Here is a 19,869-nt window from a genome sequence, read left to right on the forward strand (position 1 = left end):
GAAGTAAGAGCATTTCACTTACCCGCCAACGTAGGCATAGTCGGAGAAAATAAAGGTCTTTGTCACATCGAAACCGCAAGCAATGATATCTTTCACATTTTCTCTGCCAAGTCTTTTACATTCCTTCTTATCTATCAGGGCTGGACATAATTACTCGATACTCTACTTATACTCGTTACTTGATCCCTACTCACCTTGTAATTTCAAGTATTCGGTATTACCAAGTCGAGTAATAAATCGACAAATTTCATTACTCGCAAGGACGAGGCAAGTATCAAGTATCATTTTTTTTTTTCGATAGTTGCCTCCTTACTTGCTACTCTTCTATAAATATTTGTTACTTGCTAAATAATACTTTTTATCTGCAAATAATAGTTGTCTTATTTTTAATATTAATTAGTTTAATAAACAAGACAGCCCATTACTAAATAAGATATTAAACTAGTCGGCTTAAACTCGCTTCTTTATAATATGCACAAATATTTTCTCTAAACTAATTTTCATTTTCTTTTTAGTAGAATAAATAATCAAAATCTTATGTCAATTTTTAATAGAGTATAATTTAGTAAGTAATTCTTAAATATCCAGAATACTCACAAATAATTTACAAGTACTAGTAAGTAACAAGTAATAAAGCGCAGCAAGTACCTAATTGATTTTTGATCAAGTCTAGAGATAGCAAATACTCGTTTAACAAGTCAAATAAAAGTCAGAAATTTTATTACTAATGCAAGACAAAGTCAAGTATCAAATACAAGTAAAACAGTGAGTACTCGCCTTGTGCCGAGCCCTAATCTGCTGTATCTATGTTCTTCCATATGCATTTTTCATCATCCGTAATCTGTATAACGAGGGGGACCTTGAACGCTTCCTGCGAGTATCTACAAAGACAATGGCGAGTATATAAAGGATATTGACCTTAAAAAAGACGATAGCTTTATTATAATGTCACTTAATTACTTGGTAAACTAAACATGAAAGGAATCAAATGGCCCAAATGCAAAGATTCTGATGAAGGTCCTCTTCCAGTGTAGAGATAGAACTTGTCTCCTCACTCATACGTATCCAAAACCTCATTGAAGTCCCTGTGTTAACACTCAGCAAAAGAACATAACTTTCACATACTCATCAACGCAAATTAATAGTTGAATCATCAAACAGAAGTTTCCAACCTGTGTGCGAAGAAGACGCCACGGCCGAGGAAGACGTGAGGTTGACGAGAAATGAGTCTTTGAACACGATTAATGAGCGACTCATCTTATCCTCTTGCAGCCAAACTTGTCTATTAGCTTCGTAATCGATTTTACCGCCTTGCCCATGGATTCACCACTTGCTCCGATGATTCGTGTGTCATGGCGTCTTTCTTTTAGCTTCTGGAACTAGAGAGAGGAGACGTGGCACCGGTATTTGCGGATCTTTATAATCCTCATACATATTCCTATAAATTACATAAGCTTTTGGATATGCCATGAGTTTTATATTGAGCTTTTTTGTGTATGCTTCAATAGTTTATACACTTTCTCTTAGATTTTCTCAAATACCTAATATTTGCTTAACATTTAATTATATTTTTGTTTTTTCAGTTAATTATTTTTTGTAATAGATTTTCACTATAATTAAATAAAACTTTCAATTTATTTCATAAGTAATAATAACCATAAAATTTACATAACTTGATATAAAATTGTTTTCTCTTTTTATATTTTGACAATTATGGACATTTTGGTCCACCTTCTTGGGTCTTCCAGTTGTTATAGCAAGGACATTCTTCTTTATTTCCGTATGTTCCTGATGGTACACACAAACATTTCTTACAACATTGGTTGCAATACATCAAACAAGCACTCTTGTGGGATGTCGCTGAACATCGAACATCACATGCCGCCGGACAATCTTTACAGAAATATACAATATTATTAAATGTATTAAAAAATATTTTAGTCAATTATTTATCAGTTTATGGAAAGTATATAAAATTTTAAATGATATTACCCCCAATTTTTACAGAACCCTCTCCTCCTTCCTGAAAATAGTGTTGTGTTAATTAGAAACGATTCATTTTGTTTATTCTTATAATAACTGTTTTTATTGATGTTTAAAAAATATGAATACCGTGTGGATAGACTCTGATGAATTTTCTAATTCATTTGCCTGAAAAAAGAACAATATTTCTGAATGTGATCAATTTACAAATTAATAGAAGGTTAACAGTGTTTCTTGCAATCTTACATTGGAAAACTGAGTAGCAAACAAAAAGCTGAATACAATCCAGACTGTAATGAACTTAGTCATTCTATTGTTTTTTTCTTTGATTTTTTGTTGTTGTTGTTGATGTATTTGCATGTCAATGTTAAACCTATTTATAACCAAAAAAATATCTAATAGTTAAATTAGTTGCCATAATTTGTTTTCTTAGGTGCTACAATAAAAAAGAATGTAGTAATATTTTGTTTGTTAATTGAAATGAAAGCTTAGATAAACTTTAATTTATAAGATACTATTCAAAATATCATTAATTAATTTCCTAACTGAACGTTGTGAGTCAAAATATTTGCTAGTCAATACAAAAAATACATTATTTTGTTTTTACACTCAACGTTTGTAAAATATATAGATTTCATATTATAGAAGGTCCATTAGTGGATTAAACAACATTACTAGATTTCATATTTTATTGGTAAATTTACTAACTCTTCTGTTTGCTCCGGCTTTCGGTTTTTGGCTCGGCTCCAGTTTTTTTGTTTTGTTTTGATTTGATTCCAGTTCAGTTATGGTTTTTGGTTTTTCGGTTCAAGAAAACGGTTCAGCTATTTATCAATTTGAGTTTAGTTTTGGTTTTTGGTTTGGTTCATATAGCAATATGTAGAACCCGATAAAATTTTGAATTCAATTCGGTTTGGTTTGATAAATAACTGAGTTAAAATTTTAATGATAGATTTTATAAATAAAATATGAAGTGTATTATCATATTAAAACCGTTGCAAATATTCACTTAATAATTACAGAATATTCTAAGTATTTGAATGTTATAACTATGAATTTTGTAAATAATTTTTCACTGATAAAATATAAATCAATACAATCGCCATATTACAATGTAAATTATATTTTTATATACTGGAAATATTTAGTAAATAGTGAGCATTTGGAGGGACATTCTTAAAGCATATTTGTTAAGTTTCTATAAACTTTGTTAAAGCAATATTAAAATTTTAATAATAAAGATCTCAATCTAGAGTTGCTCCGATTTATTTTCAAAATATTACATTTGCTTGAATTTATTTATAAAATATTTTTTTTAAAATATAAACAGATGTTCAAATTTTGGCAAAAAATCTGCCATCTATAAATATTTTCAAAATCTAGATTTGCTCCCATATATTTTCCAACTAAACTGAATATGCTTAAATTAAAAGTTTGAATATTTTTTTATTTGTTAGTTTATATCTTTCTATATGAATTTTGTTTTTGAAATTTATATTTATTGAATTATGAAAAATGTAATTTAGAAAATAATATTTAATTCTAATTTACATATATTACAGTTCAATACTACACAATCAAAAATAGGATGATTATAAACTATGATTCATAGTAAATGTTGATTATTACATTTTGTAATAATTAGTTTAATTATTGATATTTGTCTTTTCTTATAACAAAGTGAAAACCATATTTACAAAATCAACACTTTTATACTATTAAATTATATGCTTATACCATTTTTAAATTTTAAATTAATAGCAATAAATTTTTTAATGATAAATAGTAATATTGTAAATAAAGTTATACTATAATTTGTCTTATAATATTATAAAATATCATTCTATTACTAAAACATATTGAAAGATAAGTTAAATGTTTATAATAAGAACTAATTTATTTTTAATAAATTTTAGTTATTTTTAAATTTTGTAATAATTAGTTTAAATATACACATTTGTTTTTTTATAACAAAATGAATACCATATAAAATATTATGATCTATCTAACATGTATTCTGTCATACAATAAATTTTTTAAAAAATTGCAGCTTAGGGGCTGTTCGTTTCTCCATCTATCATCTCCATTCATCTATTCTATTTATGTGATCCATCTAGATGATTCATCCAAATTTTAAGGGGTTGTTAGTTTTTCCATCCAAATGAGCCATCTGGATGAATTTATGTTCGTTTATTTATTTCTATTCCCATCCAGATAAGTTTAAAAAACAAATTACAAAATACCAATGTTTTGATTTAATCATATTTTTGATATTAATTTTAACTATACTAATTTTTATTATTTAGTCTAAAATATTTTTATACTGAACTTATTTTTAAATTAGCATTTTGGCAGTTTTGTGTTTTCGGTTTTGGCGGGAAAACACTTTTGCGGTTTTAGTGGAAAACACATTTTTGCGGTTTTGGCAAAAAATGTGTTTTTTCGTTTTTTGCAGGAAAACCCGTTTTGAAAAAAAACACATTTTGGTGGGAAATGCGGTTTTGCGGTTTTGGCGATAAAACACTTTTTGCGGGAAAAGATGTATTCGCGGGAAAAGATGTATTCGCGGGAAAAGACGTTTTTTTTTGTTTTGGCAGAAAAAACGCGTTTTCGGTTTTGGCGGGAAACATGTTTTTTTCAAGAAAACGCGTTTTGGTAGGAAACTCGTTTTTACGGTTTTGGTGGGAAAACATGTTTGGCGGGAAAACACGTTTTTACAAATCTGGCGAGAAAACACGTTTTTTGTGGTTTTGACGGGAAAATGCATTATTGCGGCTTTTGCGAGAAAACACGTTTTTACAGTTTTGACGGGAAAATGTGTTGTGCGATTTTGGCGGGAAAGTGCTTTTTGGCAGTCTTGACGGGAAAATGTGTTTTGATGTGAAAGTGCATTTTTGTGGTTTTGACGAGAAAATGTGTTCCGGCGGGAAAGTGCGTTTTGACGAAAACTGCGATTTTGGCGGGAAAATGTGTTTTGTGGTTTTTGTGGAAAAATGCGTTTTGTGGTTTTGTCATTTTTCGTGACTGTATATATATATATATATCTATATATCTTATTAAAGTAGAAGTACTTTAAGTTTTTATTTGGCAACATGGATAAAAAATAAAAAATAAAGATTAATCATGTTGTTTGGAAACATTGATAGTAAGTAAATTAAGAAAAAAAAAGCAATGGGCTTATCTTATTAAGAAAAATTAGAAGTCCATTATTATGTTATATTAAAAATTAATTGGCTTATGTTACTTGATGTACATAGTTTAAATCAAAATAATAATTTAAAATTGATTTATATCAAAAATTTATTCCAAAATATACATATATTCAAAATTTAATTTTTACTAAAATATTTTCAAATAACCATTATAATATTTTTTTCAATATATATAAGAAAAATACAATACAAAGCTTAATTTCAAACACCGACTTAAATTATGATTTTTATATTTCACATAAAAATTTAAAAATATAATATATGTGATTACTTATATGATGGTACAATTAAAATACTATTAATTATATCGTTACTTGTATGATGGTACTTATAAAATACGGTTAATTATAAGATGACACATATATGATATATAATAGTGACTAGGGGTGGACGTTCGGGTACCCATTCCAGTTTGGGACGGGTCTGTTTGGTTTCGAGTTTTTGGGATCAAATATTTCAGCCCCATTCAGATATTTCTAAATTTTGGTCCGGGTTCGGTTCAGATCTTTGCGGGTTCGAGTTGGATTGGAATAACCCATTTAAACTATTTTTAATTCATTATATACTCTAAATTTCTCAAAATCTAAGAACAAAATAATATATTACATATAAATTTGAATAACATATGTTAGAGTACCTAAGCTTAACATATAAATTGGTTTGGTTTAAATATTTGGACATAGAATCAATAATTATTTTAAGTATTTTTGGTGTTTTGAATATACTTTAACTATTTTATATATTTATTTTTGACTATTTATATATATTTTAAAGTATTTAAACCAACTTAAAAGTGCCATATATATTATGGATGTTTTTATGTACATTAAATCTAAAAATAATTAATATATATAAGTGCAATATTCACTCGAATAACATTGACAAATAGGCTTCAATATGGGCGCGATGTTGGAGGCGACAAAAAAGGCGAAAGCAAAACGGTTTCTTTTTCTCGCCACGATCTGCGTGGTTGATGATTTTTTTCTCAATGTTGTGGTGATTTTCTGTTCGAAATCAACCACGATGTTGTCTCTCTCCATGATCCCTCAGATGGGTAATCGTGATGTAGTGGTTCTAATACAGTTATGGTGGAAATGGGTATTTAAAAAAAGATTGGGAAGATCGTTTCTGTATCAAACTTGCTCTAACTATCTTACAAAAATCTCAATTAGACATCTCAGATCGCTAAATTCCTTAATGGCGGAGAACATCCGAAGATCCTTACAAGATATCAATCTGGGCGCTGATGACGAACCTTTTGTCTTGCCGGCTGATGTGGTGAGACAGGCGGAGGAGGAGAACTGTTTCATCCTAATTGGCCGTCCGGTGATGCCTAGAAAACAAAACCTTCAAGCAATCGTTGCCTCTATGCCACGATCCTGGGGCTTTGAAGGCTTGGTTCGGGGAAGAATCATCGAACACAGACGATTCCAGTTCGTCTTCCCGTCTGAGGAAGCAATGGATACGGTGATAAGAAGAGGCCCATGGGCGTATGCGGATCATATGCTTGTTCTCCAGCGCTGGACCCCTCTGATGGAATGGCGATGCTCAATTTCATTCCTTTCTGGATCCAGATTAGGGGCATTCCACTCCAGTACATGAACCGAACGGTGATTGTTAACATTGCGAGAGTACTAGGAGAGTACATCCAAATGGACTACAACGAGGAGGTGGGAAGCAGAATGGAGTTTGTCAGAGTCCGCCTCAATTGGAATGTTAACAATCCCCTGAGTTTCAGAGAAACTTCCAATTCACCCCTGGAGTTAACACTCTCCTCAGGATCCAATACGAGAGGCTTCGTGGGTTCTGTGAAACATGTGGCATGATCACGCATGACTCTGGTGCCTGCTTGATTCAAAATGGAGGTGCTGACCAGAATGATGAAGATAACGACAGTGAAGGCGACGATGCTGATGTGGAGTTGGTACCAAACCAAGGAGTCCTTATTGAAGAGATCACTGAGGAAAACGATGAAGTAGCAGACGCAGATAATGAGGCTGAGGGGCACAACGTGGAGGCTGAAGCAGAACCTGTGGACCCGGAGCAAGAGGAGTATGAAAGAAACATCAGGGTATGGGAGGAAGAAAATGATGATGATCACCTTTGGAAAAGTGAAGGGAAGCAAACGATGTTCTCCAGTGAGATAGATGTTGAAGAAATGTATAATCCGCTCTACCATCATGGTCAGGTTGTCCCAAAAGAGACTTGATATGATCATGGACCAGCCAAACAAAGAAGATAATGAGAGCATGGATGATCCAGCTGATGGAGGAGCTCTAGCCATATCTGAAGGTCCTATGACTCGAGCCAGAAGCAAGCAACTCAAAGAAGCCATTGGAGGATTACTTAAGACATCACTGAAGCAAGAAGAGAGTCTTGGAAGAAGCTTGATCAACCAAGACACACTTGCCACAATTCAAGCCATCTCAGCTCCAAGATAGACATCAAATGAGCAAGTAACATATGTGTGCTCTTTTTCCCTATCTTTGGTTTTGTCCCACTGGGTTTTCCAAAGATAGGTTTTTAATGAGGCCATATGTTGCTTTCCTATCACTCATTTGATGATCTCAGTTCAAGACTTTATTTTAATTATTTATCTTTGATAACATGAAGCAGAATTGGGCTCCTAGACTTGAGAATTAGGCTGCTAGACTTGAGAATTAAGCTGCCAGACTTGAGAACCCTTATAAGGTTTTTATAAGGTTTTATAAGGTTTATTTTTAAGGCTCATTTAGAGACCAAGGAGCCTGTTCCTTGCCTTCTCTATAAATATGTGTCTGAAAACCCTAATAGAACTATCCAATCTTTATTTCTAAACTCTTGTTTCTCTCTAGTCGGCCGCAAGCTTGTCTTGTAGATCTGAGATTTCTTGAGTCTTTGTTAGTGTGTCATATCTAACAAAACCACAAGAGTGATTGTCTTGGTGTGTCATATCCAAGGGATTCACTTAGGAGTATCAAGGAGACCTCTCACATCTCTTTGTGTCACCATTCATTCCACAAACCTTGAAGCAGATTGAGTCTTTGATTCTCTGTTTGCAAGGATCTATCCCATTCCAACCAGAGAAGCATCCTAGGAGTGTATTATGTGGTATCAGAGCAAATCTCTGGAAGGAAGTTTCTAAACTCTCTACTTCTATTTTCAATTTCGAAATTTTCTTATGAACCCTAGATCTGAAAAAAAAAAAAAAAATTGAAATTCTTCTAATCTGTTTAGATCTGTTCTGTTTGGGTTTGTGGTCGAAATTCTCTGTCTAGATTTGAATCTGATTCGATTTGGGCTTGAATAGGTTGAGTTTTTCTTGATCTGTTTGAGTTTTTGGTCAAACTGTTCTAGATCTAATCTCAGGTTGAGTATCTGATTATTGTATGATTTAGGGCTTGTTATTTTCAATCTGAGTTCAATATTGATAGATCTGTTGTTCTGTGCTTTGAATGTGATAAATCTGAGAATTTTTATTCTAGATCTGTGCTGAATCTGTTTCATCTCTTGTTTGTTTTCCTTATTTAATTTTGATTTCGAACTACTTACTGGCTTAGTCTTTCTCTTGTCTCAGGTACCATGGCAGGAGATCAAAAAGGAGAACTCACTAAGGATGAAAAGCTTTTACTTAAGGTTATGAGTGCTCAGATGCAGGAGAAGATGAAAGCCAGCCATGATAAATTCCGGCATGAGTTGAGACAGGAACTCCAACAAGCTACTGGTCAGAGTTTTGAGTCTAGAAGCAGTGAGAGGAGACAAAGACGTGGGCATGAAGGCCGAAGCAATCACAAAGATAAATTGGCTGATCAAAAGCTAAAAATCCCTCCTTTCTATGGTGATGCTGACCCTGCTGCATACGTGGAGTGGGAAGAGAAGATGGAGTTGATTTTTAACTGTCAACACTCTGCTGAAAGAAAGAAGGTTCAAATGGCTACTGCTGAGTTTTATGGTTATGCTTCAAGCTGGTGGAATCAATTGGTGTCATCTAGGAGACACTATGGAAAAGAACCTGTTGCAACCTGGCTCAAATTGAGGGCTTTGATGCGTCATAAGTATGTTCCAAGACAGTACCACAACGAAGTACTTCGAAAACAGTCTGAAACAAAGCCATGCTCTTCAAACTCAGTCCAGGAACAACAAAGCAGAATGAGATCAAGTTCAACCAGTGTTATTGGTTTACCTAACAAGACAACGAGCTGGTTCAGTGAGGAGGACATAAAGAAGCTGTCTCAGGTGATTATGGATGTGGAGAAACAATTCAGGGATACCCATACTACACGTCCATCCTTAGAAGAACAGAACCAGGAGTTAATCACTTCAGTCTCAGAACTTAATTCAGCAGAGCCGGTATCAACTACCTCTATTCAAGGAGATCAAGCCAAAGAATCATCAGTTGTCATTCAGAAAGATGAGCAGCCTGTTCAGAACGTCATGGTTCCTTTCAAACAAGCCATAGTACCAGAAGAGACACCCAGGGAACCACAGACAGCTTGCAAAAAGGGACAACTGATTGTCTTTGATCCGTGTGATCTCCAAAAGACATTCTTGGATACTTTTCTGATCCATCTCTTTGTCTGGAACAAGACCAGAGCAGTAGAGCTTTCAAGACACGAACTGGGCATGGAACATGTTGTATTTGAGCCTGGAGGAGATTTGTGGAATCACAGGAACAATCCCATAGTGATTGAGAAGAAATCAGCAGCAACAACAATTGTTTTTGGTGATCTTTTACCATCTGAAGTTAAAGGGATGCACGTCTCAGCTCAGCAAGAGTTTCACTACGAAACCAATTGGAGAATGTTACCCACTCTTTCCTGGATCCAACAAACCAGACAACGCAATTGGGCTGGAAGGTTACAGATCTACTTATGGAAACCTGGAGCATATGACAGCATACTTATCATCCCTGGAGAGTGCTCTGCTCGTGCTAGAACCAGCTTGGGTAATAAAGATTTGGAAGCTGATCAAAATGTCTTGCTTCTTGATCATGTCAAGGTGTGGAAGCCACTAGATTTGCAAAAGCTTCAATACCATTTCAGAGATTGTCAAACCAAGAGTGGAGATGGAGATTTCATTAGAGTAAATGGTGAAGTGATTACTGGAGTAGGAGGAGAACTCATGTTTTCTTCTCAAATCAAGGAGAAACCACCAGATGGACTCAGTCTACATCAATCTCCAAATAAACCAACCCGAGGTAATTATCTAGATTCAAAGAAACGCATGAAAACTGATTTGCTTTCAATTGGTACAGGACAAACAGTTTTGAGTGCTATACTTTTCGAAAGGAGAGGCTATAGTAATGATCAGAGTATCAAGAATGGATCCTTGGCTAAATTGGAGATGCAACAATCAAATCTTGGAAGCTGTCTAGCCGCCAGCTTTGACATAGGAGCAGTCCGAGGATCATATCTCAACAACCAAAAGGAATTAAGCAACAAACTCGACTGCAATAGAAACATAACTCATCTGGGTCTCACGTCGAATTGGAATCATGTCAAAAGCTTCTCAGGTGAAATAGTTATGAGTTTTAGAAGTCGGGTGATCCTGTGTTTGCTTTGTTTGAAATTTTCTGAGTTTAGAACATCTCAATTCTATCTATGGCGACCAGGTGAGTATGTTAATGTAAGTGATCATGTTCTCAAGAATTCTTTTATCACTGATTATACAGATATGATGCACTTGTTTTTGTCAAAAGAGCCATGTGCAGATTTTAAGAGAGTTTGGAAGCATATAAGAAGAAACTACAAAAATGAGGAAGATAAGAGATTCAAACCACCTGATCTAGACCAGGATAACCACCAAGACGTCCCTGGCTTTATCATCATCAAAGAAGCACCTCCAGATGTAGCCTACAATCCAAAACCGAGCAGAAACAAATTTGGGATAAGACTCTTACTTTATGACAACTTCGCATGTGCTAACTTGTTTTGTTTCAGTGTGTGTGAATCGGGTTTGGGGAATGCATCAGGAGTATGGAGAGCCCAACGTATCAGTTCCTTCTACCAAACAAATCCAGTCAGCAACAATGCCTATCAAAGAGGCTTGCAAGGTAAGTGTAATCTGATTATCAACGTTAATGTTACTGACTTGGCTCCTTTTGTTGCAGATGAGCTAGATTTGAGGACAAATCCTTTTCAAGAGGGAGGGGATGATATGATCATGGACCAGCCAAACAAAGAAGATAATGAGAGCATGGATGATCCAGCTGATGGAGGAGCTCTAGCCATATCTGAAGGTCCTATGACTCGAGCCAGAAGCAAGCAACTCAAAGAAGCCATTGGAGGATTACTTAAGACATCACTGAAGCAAGAAGAGAGTCTTGGAAGAAGCTTGATCAACCAAGACACACTTGCCACAATTCAAGCCATCTCAGCTCCAAGATAAACATCAAATGAGGAAGTAACATATGTGTGCTCTTTTTCCATATCTTTGGTTTTGTCCCACTGGGTTTTCCAAAGATAGGTTTTTAATGAGGCCATATGTTGCTTTCCTATCACTCATTTGATGATCTCAGTTCAAGACTTTATTTTAATTATTTATCTTTGATAACATGAAGCAGAATTAGGCTGCTAGACTTGAGAATTAGGCTGCTAGACTTGAGAATTAAGCTGCCAGACTTGAGAACCCTTATAAGGTTTTATAAGGTTTTTATAAGGTTTTATAAGGTTTATTTTTAAGGCTTATTTAGAGACCAAGGAGCCTGTTCCTTGCCTTCTCTATAAATATGTGTCTGAAAACCCTAATAGAACTATCCAATCTTTATTTCTAAACTCTTGTTTCTCTCTAGTCGGCCGCAAGCTTGTCTTGTAGATCTGAGATTTCTTGAGTCTTTGTTAGTGTGTCATATCTAACAAAACCACAAGAGTGATTGTCTTGGTGTGTCATATCCAAGGGATTCACTTAGGAGTATCAAGGAGACCTCTCACATCTCTTTGTGTCACCATTCATTCCACAAACCTTGAAGCAGATTGAGTCTTTGATTCTCTGTTTGCAAGGATCTATCCCATTCCAACCAGAGAAGCATCCTAGGAGTGTATTAAGACTCCATCTGAATCGTTACTCAAGAGGAAAGCCTGGCTCTCAGCTGCTACTGACAACTCAGAGATGTTTCATAAGAGGGAAGCTAGTGGGACTAATGGAGTGAAATGCAAGAAAGGTCGTGTGATGGTGCAGAATGAGATGGAAGCAGACGTGGGTGAAGCAATGGTTGACACCAACAACATGAGAGGCGCGATGGGCCCTAAAACACCTCTTCCACCATGAGGACAGCCTGTTGGAACTGTCGAGGCTTAGGCACAGATTCGACGGTTCGACGCCTCAAGGAGATATGTCGCAAATATCTCCCGGACATTCTGTGTCTATCAGAAACTAAACAGCAAGATGACTATGTGCGTGATGTAGGAGTTCAGCTAGGTTTTTCTAATTATGTTGTTGTTCCCCCAGTAGGAGTAGGAGGTGGCCTTGTTATTTTCTTTCAGCAATCAGTTCGTTTGTATGTGATTAGCCAGTCTGCTCAGCTTGTCGATTGTAATGTTGATTTTAATGGAATCAGTTTCTATTTTTCCTTTGTGTATGGGCATCCTAACCCGTCTTTCAGACATCACACTTGGGAAAGATTAACTCGATTAAGTCTTACTAGAAGACAACACCTGTGGTTCTTGTTGGGAGATTTCAATGAGATCTTGGGGAATCATGACAAGGAAGGAGGAAAGCTGAGACCTGAAAACTCATTCAGTGAATTTCGACAGATGATGAGAACTTGTGAGTTCACTGATTTGCACTCTGTTGGTAATCGACTTTCATGGGTTGGTCAACGTGGAAGACATTTGGTTAAATGCTGCTTGGACCGTACCATGGCAAATACTAGATGGTTTGATCTTTTCCCTGCATCTCAGACAGAGTATTTGGAGATAGGTGAGTCTGACCATAGACCATTGGTGTCTTTTATCAGTAAAGAAAGTTATGAACCTCCGAGAACTTTCAGATTTGATAGTCGGATGATGACTAAAGATGGTTTTGCGGAGAGTGTGAAAAGGGGCAGGAGAGGAACAGGTCAGACCCAACTGTTACAGATGCCGTTAGCTCAAAGATTGAGTAGTTGTCGACATCGCATATCTAGATGGAAGAGACAGAACCGTAACAACGCTGAGGAAAGAATTGAAATGTTGAGAGCTTTGTTGGACAAAGCCATCACTTCAGCTAATGTATCTCAACAACGAAGAACATAAATAAGAGAAGAGTTTTGAACCAAGCCTATATTGAAGAGGAGGTATACTGGAAACAAAAAAGCAGGATCAACTGGTTGCCCTCTGGAGATCGGAATACAAGATACTTTCATGCTGTAACAAAAGGAAGAAGAGTTAAGAATACAATAAACTCAATTCAAGATGAACAAGGGGTTATATATCGTGGTCACTCAGAGATCTCGCAAGTGGCTGTTAACTATTTCCAAAACCTCTATGCCTCTGAAGGGACTGATCCACATCAGTATGTTCGAGTATTTCAGAATCTACAACAACGAGTTACTACAGAGATGAATCAAGATCTTACTCGTATGGTTACAGAGAAGGAAGTGTTCACAGCAGTTATGGATATAGGAGCTCACCGTACACCAGGGCCTGATGGCTTCTCTGCAGTGTTTTATCATCACTATTGGGATGATATAAAGGAGGAGATCATGAAGGAAATCACGAAGTTCTTTGAAACAGGACATTTGGATCCTCAACTCAGTTGCACTAACCTATGCCTGATACCGAAGGTCTACCCTCCATCTGTTATGAAGGATTTTCGACCAATAGCGCTCTGTAATGTATCTTATAAGATCATTACTAAAGTTTTGGTTAATAGGCTTAAAACTCATCTCGGTAGCACTATATCTGAGAATCAAAATGCCTTTATCCCTGGAAGAATGATCTCAGATAACATTGTTGTTGCTCATGAAGTCTTTCATTGTCTAAAAGCTAGAAAGAGGCAAGCTACATCGTATATGGCTGTGAAAACAGATATAACTAAGGCCTATGACCGTTTAGAATGGAGATTTTTGGCTGAGACAATGAAGCATTTGGGATTTGACAGGCGTTGGATTGGCTGGATTATGGAGTGTGTCACTGCTGTCAGATACTCAGTTCTAATCAATGGGAAGGCAGAAGGATTCATTACACCAGCTCGGGGGCTCAGACAAGGAGACCCTTTATCTCCTTATCTTTTCATTTTGTGTGCTGAAGTACTCTCAACACCTGATGACAAAAGCGATGGAAGACAGATCACTTATGGGAGTGAAGATATCCAACAATGCACCAGCGATTAATCACTTGTTTTTTGCTGATGATTCGTTGTTCTTCTCATTGGCTAATATCAAAGCAGCTAAGAAGTTAAAGTCTATCCTTGGGTTATATGAGGCAGTCTCTGGCCAAGCAATTAATCTCTCGAAATCATCTATCATATTTGGAGCTAAGGTCAATGACTCAGTTAAGACAAGGATGCGATCTCTATTAGGTATTTATAATGATGGGGGCTTTGGAAAGTATTTGGGTTTGCCAGAACATGTGGGAAGCAAGAAGAAGGAGATGTTTGCATATGTTATTGATAAGGTGAAATCAATAACACAAAGTTGGAAATAGAGACACCTCTCCCATGGTGGTAAAGAAGTATTGCTCAAAGCAATTGCAGCTGCAATGCCAATATATTCTATGAATATATTTAGATTAACAAAGGAGACCTGCTCGGAGATTAATGCGATTTTGGCAAGGTTTTGGTGGAGCTCGGGTGAGAAAAAGGGACTTCATTGGTATTCTTGGGACAGAGTCAGTGTACCAAAAAGAGAAGGAGGATTGGGGTTTAAAGATTTAGAAGTATTTAATCAAGCTCTGTTAAGTAAACAGGTCTGGAGGATAATGCAATATCCTAATTGTCTTATGGCTCGCATGCTACGCGCCAGATACTTCTCAGATGGGGATATACTAAAGGCTACACTGAAGAAGAAAGCATCTTATGCTTGGAAGTCAATCCTATATGGCCGTGACCTGATCACTAAAGGACTATGGTATATAGTGGGCAATGGTGACCTAGTTAACATGTGGACAGATCCATGGATACCTGATCATCCACCAAGACCACCACGAGCTAGAGATATATTGGTTGACGGAGAGAAGGTGAAAGAATATTTAGATGTTAACCGAGGTAGATGGAATGAACAGAAGCTACGCGAGATGGTGGTTGATGAAGATGTGGATCGAATTCTTGCTATTAGAATTAGTCCTGTGGCAACACAAGACCTGTTGGGCTGGCACTATAATGAAGATGGCTTATATACAGTGAAGTCTGGGTATTGGTTGGGAACTCATCTGCCAACTATTGATCCTCCACAACCAACCCGTGGAACGACAACATTGAAACACAAGATTTGGAAAACAAACGCTCCTACGAAGCTAAAACATTTCTTGTGGAGGATGATATCTGGTTGTTTAGCGACCGGTAACAATCTTAAGAGAAGGCATATCACTCAGAACGATCTTTTTCGACGTTGTTGCAATGTAGAAGAAACATAGGAGCATATTTTCTTTGGCTGTCCGTATGCTGCAGGTATTTGGAGAGCTTCAGGGCTCTCTAACCTTATCATCAATAACTCCACGGCGACGCTTGAAGAGAAGATAGAGGCATGCTTACAATACTCTTTCTCCACAAGACTTACTCATTTTCAAGACTTGCCTCTTTGGATTTTATGGAGGCTTTGGAAGAGTAGGAACATGCTAGTTTTTCAACAAAAAGATATACTGTGGAGGGCTGTGTTAAGATATGCGAAAGAAGATGCAAATGAATGGAAACAGAGTGACCTTTTGAATATACCAAATCATAGCAGGAGAGGAGGAGGTGCTACGCTTGAGGAAAATAAGAAATGGAAACGACCCCTCTAGGATGGATCAAATGCAACACTGATGGTTCATTTAGACAACAGTTGGGTGATGCTACTGCTGGTTGGATTCTTCGGGATGAAAATGGGGTTTACAAAGGATCGGTCCAAACAAGAGGTAAACGAGTTCAAAATGCACTTGAAAGTGAGTTACAGGCGATTCTGATGGCCATACAACATTGTTGGAGTCTTGGTTATAAGCAAGTGATTATGGAAAGTGATTGTCAAAAGGCTATTGACATCGTGAATAATAAAAAACTACATTTCAACCATTATAATTGGATACGTGATATAAGATGGTGGGCAAGGAAGTTCCAAAGCATCAACTTCAAGTGGGTTAGTAGAAAAGCAAATGGAGCAGCGGACATTCTAGCAAAACGAGTTGAAGATGGAGTAGTTTTTCAATTTCATTATTATGTACCTCAAATTTTACATGCTTTCTTGCATATGGATCATGTAAGTTCAATATAAGTAATGAAAGTTGACGTTAAAAAAAAAAATTAATATATATAAGTATATAAATCTATTTCGGATACATTCAGATACCCGAAATACTTTGGTTCGGATCGGATTGGTTTCAGTTCTCTAAATACCAAAATTTTGAACAATTCAGATATTTTATTAATTTCGATTCGAGTTTAGTATTACTTTTTGGATCGGAATCGGGTCGGTTCTTCGAATTCTAGTTTTTTGCCAAATCCTAAATAGCAACATATTTTTGAAAAATACATCCGCGCGAGTGCGCGGTTCAAAATCTAGTTAGATTTAAATTTGTAATTTGTAAATTATATAAGGGTATAATAGACATTATACTATTTTGAGAGAACTATTTTTATCCAGATTGTCAAATTTGAATCAGCCAGCTGATTTTCAAAATTAAGCCTAAATTTTCAAACTCATTCAAATGAGTCATCCAAATGACTTGTACTTTTAATGTCTAAACGAACAAAACTCTCATCTCTATCCAGATGGCTCATCTAGATGGAAAAACAAACAGCCCCGATCTTTTCAGCGATTAAGCCATGGTACGCATGGTGAATTTATATCAAAATTATTTAAGAAATATTGTATGAAAAAATAAAATTTATTTTCTTAATCGAATTAATATTTTTGACCCTTAAACAATTTTTTAAAATTTTTTTTGTTAATTACATAATTTGTTTACTGATGAGTTAATCTCATTTTTTAAAATATTTTAGGTCAAAAAATCACTTATCGCATAAGAACCTAACGTTTAGGCCGAAGAATCTCAGGCCTACTATTTGGTTACAATGAAACTATGTCAGCTCGGTTTTATATCATGATTTAGCCATTTAAAAGTTAATTATAGTTATGAGAAGTTTACGTTCACGTACTAATCCTATATATCTTCAATATTTTCTCATTTTTGGGTCTTTTTTTTCATTTTGGTTATTGTTCGATATAAATATTGATTTTTGAGTTATTTCAAATTTTGTTTTGGCCTGAGATTTAGAAAATGTTTAAGATTTAAAATTATTAAAGAGATACATACTTAGGTTAATATATGCGCCATATGAAGAATAAATATTTTATATTTATTACTTATTTATGTTTTTTGCATATTATGAAATAATAAAATAATAATTATGTATTAAATAACTAAGAAATCAATTACTATTATGTAATAAATTGGTGTGCGCATATAAATCAAACGAACACTCTTGTTTATTCGCAATCATTTTAGGGTAAATAAATCAAAACAATCAATCTTATCTATCGTATATGATATATGATTAAATTTAAATGATATTAACATAGATATATAGTATACTTTTAATATGGACATTTATTAAACAAGGTTTATATTCATATGATTTTATGATTATTTGCATATTTATATTACAAAATTTTACACCAACGATTTTTTTTTAAATGTGGAATGTTTAGTGGTTTCAATAATTTATAATTATTTAAAAAATTTCAATAATTTATAATTATTTAAAAAAATGAAGATTTCAAAATTAAAATATTAACTTCTCAATATATGTTCAACGCATATATCAAAATATAAGTATGTATTTTCATATGATGTATAGTTTAATTTAAAAGATATATATATATATATATATATATATTAACATAAACACCTATTTTATAATCATTGTATTTTATTATAGAAAAAAATTTAAACTTTGATCACAAAAGTTTATGTGAGACTTTTAATAGTTTTAGTAATTTATACTCATTTTGAAAATTTAAAATACATCATATATATAAAAAAATCTAAATTTTTATTATATTATTAATGTAATTGTGTAATTTATTTTAATAATAAATAATTGAACAAAAATGATAGAAAGTATAATGATTGTTAGCAAATCTTTATTATTTAAAATCATTAATTATCACATATATCTTAATCACATTAGGTAATTCCGTATGTTTTATTTAAGGAAAGAATATATAATAATTTTAATTTGATAAATGAATGGTTCATAATGGACACACTATATAATATAACATTTACTATCAATTTAATTTTGTACTAACAAAATTCTCAATTGATTCTTAAATCGTCACGTAAAAAAAATTGGTATTTCAATTACGTGACAACTCAGTAGTAGAACACTTTTTTTAATTAGTAAAAATTACTTGTACTTTTTTTAATTAGTAAAAATTACTTGTTGTAATTTTTTAATTTAAATATTTCTCTAGCAGTATATAGCGGATACGAGAAGCGTTTCAATTCGGTAGGTGTGTAACCGTGCAAGTAATCTAACTCGGCCCGAATTTATAACAAACCAAATGTTGAACCAATTTAACAAAAAGAAATACCAAAAGAACCGGTACCAAACCGATAAAGAATCCAGAAACTACCATTATGGGGAAGAGGAAAGTCCAACGAAGACGGCGTTTGGAACCTTAAAAATATAATGCACACCATCAATCTTCTTTTCTTCATTGTCTCTTGGCCTTTGGCTTCTGTAAGGGGGAGATCTCTCTCCAGATCTCTTGTTCGCTGTGCGGGTTTCTCTGCTAAGCTCACCACCATGACTCATATCCTTGTCTATTCGTTTGAACTTCTCTTTGTTCCAATCTTTTCTTATATCTCGATTAATTGTTCTTTAGGTTTGTTCCATGTCGAACCTCATAGTTCTTGAATTGGGTTTTGCGTGTTCTACAAGTCTGAAATTTCTTGAAATTTTATCAAATTTTAGGGTTTTATTATTAGATCAGCAATTGTCTTTGGTTTCTCCGTGTGAATATTCTAAGCAGATCTGATCTTGAGGGTGATGTTACTCTAATATTTGTGTTGATAAGAAGCAAACTAGTTTTGTTTTCTTTGACTATATTGGTTTTTGTTCACGAGGAAGCCAGAGAGAGCGAGACCGTGAAAGGGCTCAAGCTCGTGCCGGAGGGAAGGGAAAGACCAAAGATGATGGTTTAACTCCAGAGCAACGCCGTGAAAGGTGACCAGATTCGTATTGGCCCTTGAATCCGATTTCTGGAGGGTTAATAAATTCCTTAATTTGTGTGTTTATATGGTTAGGGATGCAAAAGCATTGCAAGAGAAGGCGGCGAAGAAAGCTGCTCAAGCTGCAGGAGCAGCTACTTCCGGAGGAGGAGGCAAAGGAAACAATAATAAGAAATGATTTGTGTTTTTGTAACTTTCTTTCTTTTGAAATCGGGTATTGTTTGTGTGTTGAGCTGTGCTTTTTAATGACTTGATTGTTTGTGGTGTGAGGTGTTTTGCCCTCTTTTAATGGAATCCATTTTCGATTTGAACAATGACACACTGAGAATGCTAAGACAGTATATTTT

The 19,869-nt window shown here is 34.8% G+C and overlaps 3 protein-coding genes, 1 long non-coding RNA gene and 1 pseudogene across 4 annotated transcripts; 4 read left to right on the forward strand and 1 right to left on the reverse strand.

Moving 5' to 3' along the window:
* Window positions 1-1,613: 1,613 nt before the first annotated feature.
* LOC106451498 (gibberellin-regulated protein 12) lies at window positions 1,614-3,331 on the reverse strand. The gene is made up of 4 exons (XM_013893431.3): window positions 2,230-3,331; window positions 2,113-2,151; window positions 1,993-2,023; window positions 1,614-1,893 (listed from the first exon to the last, which is right to left on the reverse strand). Exons 1-4 carry the CDS (start codon window positions 2,341-2,343, stop codon window positions 1,712-1,714), a joined length of 366 nt encoding a protein of 121 aa, XP_013748885.2. The 5' UTR covers window positions 2,344-3,331; the 3' UTR covers window positions 1,614-1,711.
* Window positions 3,332-6,392: 3,061 nt separating this feature from the next.
* On the forward strand, window positions 6,393-7,469 carry LOC106453692 (annotated as a pseudogene).
* Window positions 7,470-7,570: 101 nt separating this feature from the next.
* Window positions 7,571-11,857, forward strand: LOC125580702. Its single transcript, XR_007318445.1, has 2 exons — window positions 7,571-7,886; window positions 11,812-11,857. It is a non-coding gene; the product is annotated as an uncharacterized LOC125580702 (long non-coding RNA).
* LOC106451497 lies at window positions 7,933-11,570 on the forward strand. Its single transcript, XM_013893430.3, has 2 exons — window positions 7,933-10,371; window positions 10,429-11,570. The coding sequence occupies exons 1-2, from the start codon at window positions 8,757-8,759 to the stop codon at window positions 11,559-11,561; spliced, it is 2,748 nt and encodes a 915-aa protein (XP_013748884.3). The 5' UTR covers window positions 7,933-8,756; the 3' UTR covers window positions 11,562-11,570.
* Window positions 11,858-18,898: 7,041 nt separating the features above from the next.
* Window positions 18,899-19,836, forward strand: LOC106451496. Its single transcript, XM_013893429.3, has 3 exons — window positions 18,899-19,104; window positions 19,415-19,517; window positions 19,598-19,836. The coding sequence occupies exons 1-3, from the start codon at window positions 18,981-18,983 to the stop codon at window positions 19,698-19,700; spliced, it is 330 nt and encodes a 109-aa protein (XP_013748883.1). The 5' UTR covers window positions 18,899-18,980; the 3' UTR covers window positions 19,701-19,836.
* The last annotated feature ends 33 nt before the right edge of the window (window positions 19,837-19,869 follow it).

The sequence above is a fragment of the Brassica napus genome, chromosome C1 (genome assembly GCF_020379485.1).
Source record: "Brassica napus cultivar Da-Ae chromosome C1, Da-Ae, whole genome shotgun sequence".
In the NCBI taxonomy this organism is placed as follows: domain Eukaryota; kingdom Viridiplantae; phylum Streptophyta; class Magnoliopsida; order Brassicales; family Brassicaceae; genus Brassica; species Brassica napus.

What these genes read in the sequence shown, in the direction of transcription:
- LOC106451498 (XM_013893431.3), bottom strand. Translation starts at nt 2,343, where the DNA reads ATGCAAATACATCAACAACAACAACAAAAAATCAAAGAAAAAAACAAT. An exon ending in TTGCTACTCAGTTTTCCAAT is followed by an intron (nt 2,152 to 2,229) that starts GTAAGATTGCAA and finishes TTCTTTTTTCAG; the next exon opens with GCAAATGAATTAGAAAATTC. An exon ending in CATCAGAGTCTATCCACACG is followed by an intron (nt 2,024 to 2,112) that starts GTATTCATATTT and finishes CACTATTTTCAG; the next exon opens with GAAGGAGGAGAGGGTTCTGT.
- LOC106451496 (XM_013893429.3), top strand. Translation starts at nt 18,981, where the DNA reads ATGCACACCATCAATCTTCTTTTCTTCATTGTCTCTTGGCCTTTGGCT. An exon ending in TAAGCTCACCACCATGACTC is followed by an intron (nt 19,105 to 19,414) that starts ATATCCTTGTCT and finishes GTTTTTGTTCAC; the next exon opens with GAGGAAGCCAGAGAGAGCGA. An exon ending in CCAGAGCAACGCCGTGAAAG is followed by an intron (nt 19,518 to 19,597) that starts GTGACCAGATTC and finishes TTATATGGTTAG; the next exon opens with GGATGCAAAAGCATTGCAAG.
- LOC106451497 (XM_013893430.3), top strand. Translation starts at nt 8,757, where the DNA reads ATGGCAGGAGATCAAAAAGGAGAACTCACTAAGGATGAAAAGCTTTTA. An exon ending in TCCAAATAAACCAACCCGAG is followed by an intron (nt 10,372 to 10,428) that starts GTAATTATCTAG and finishes CAATTGGTACAG; the next exon opens with GACAAACAGTTTTGAGTGCT.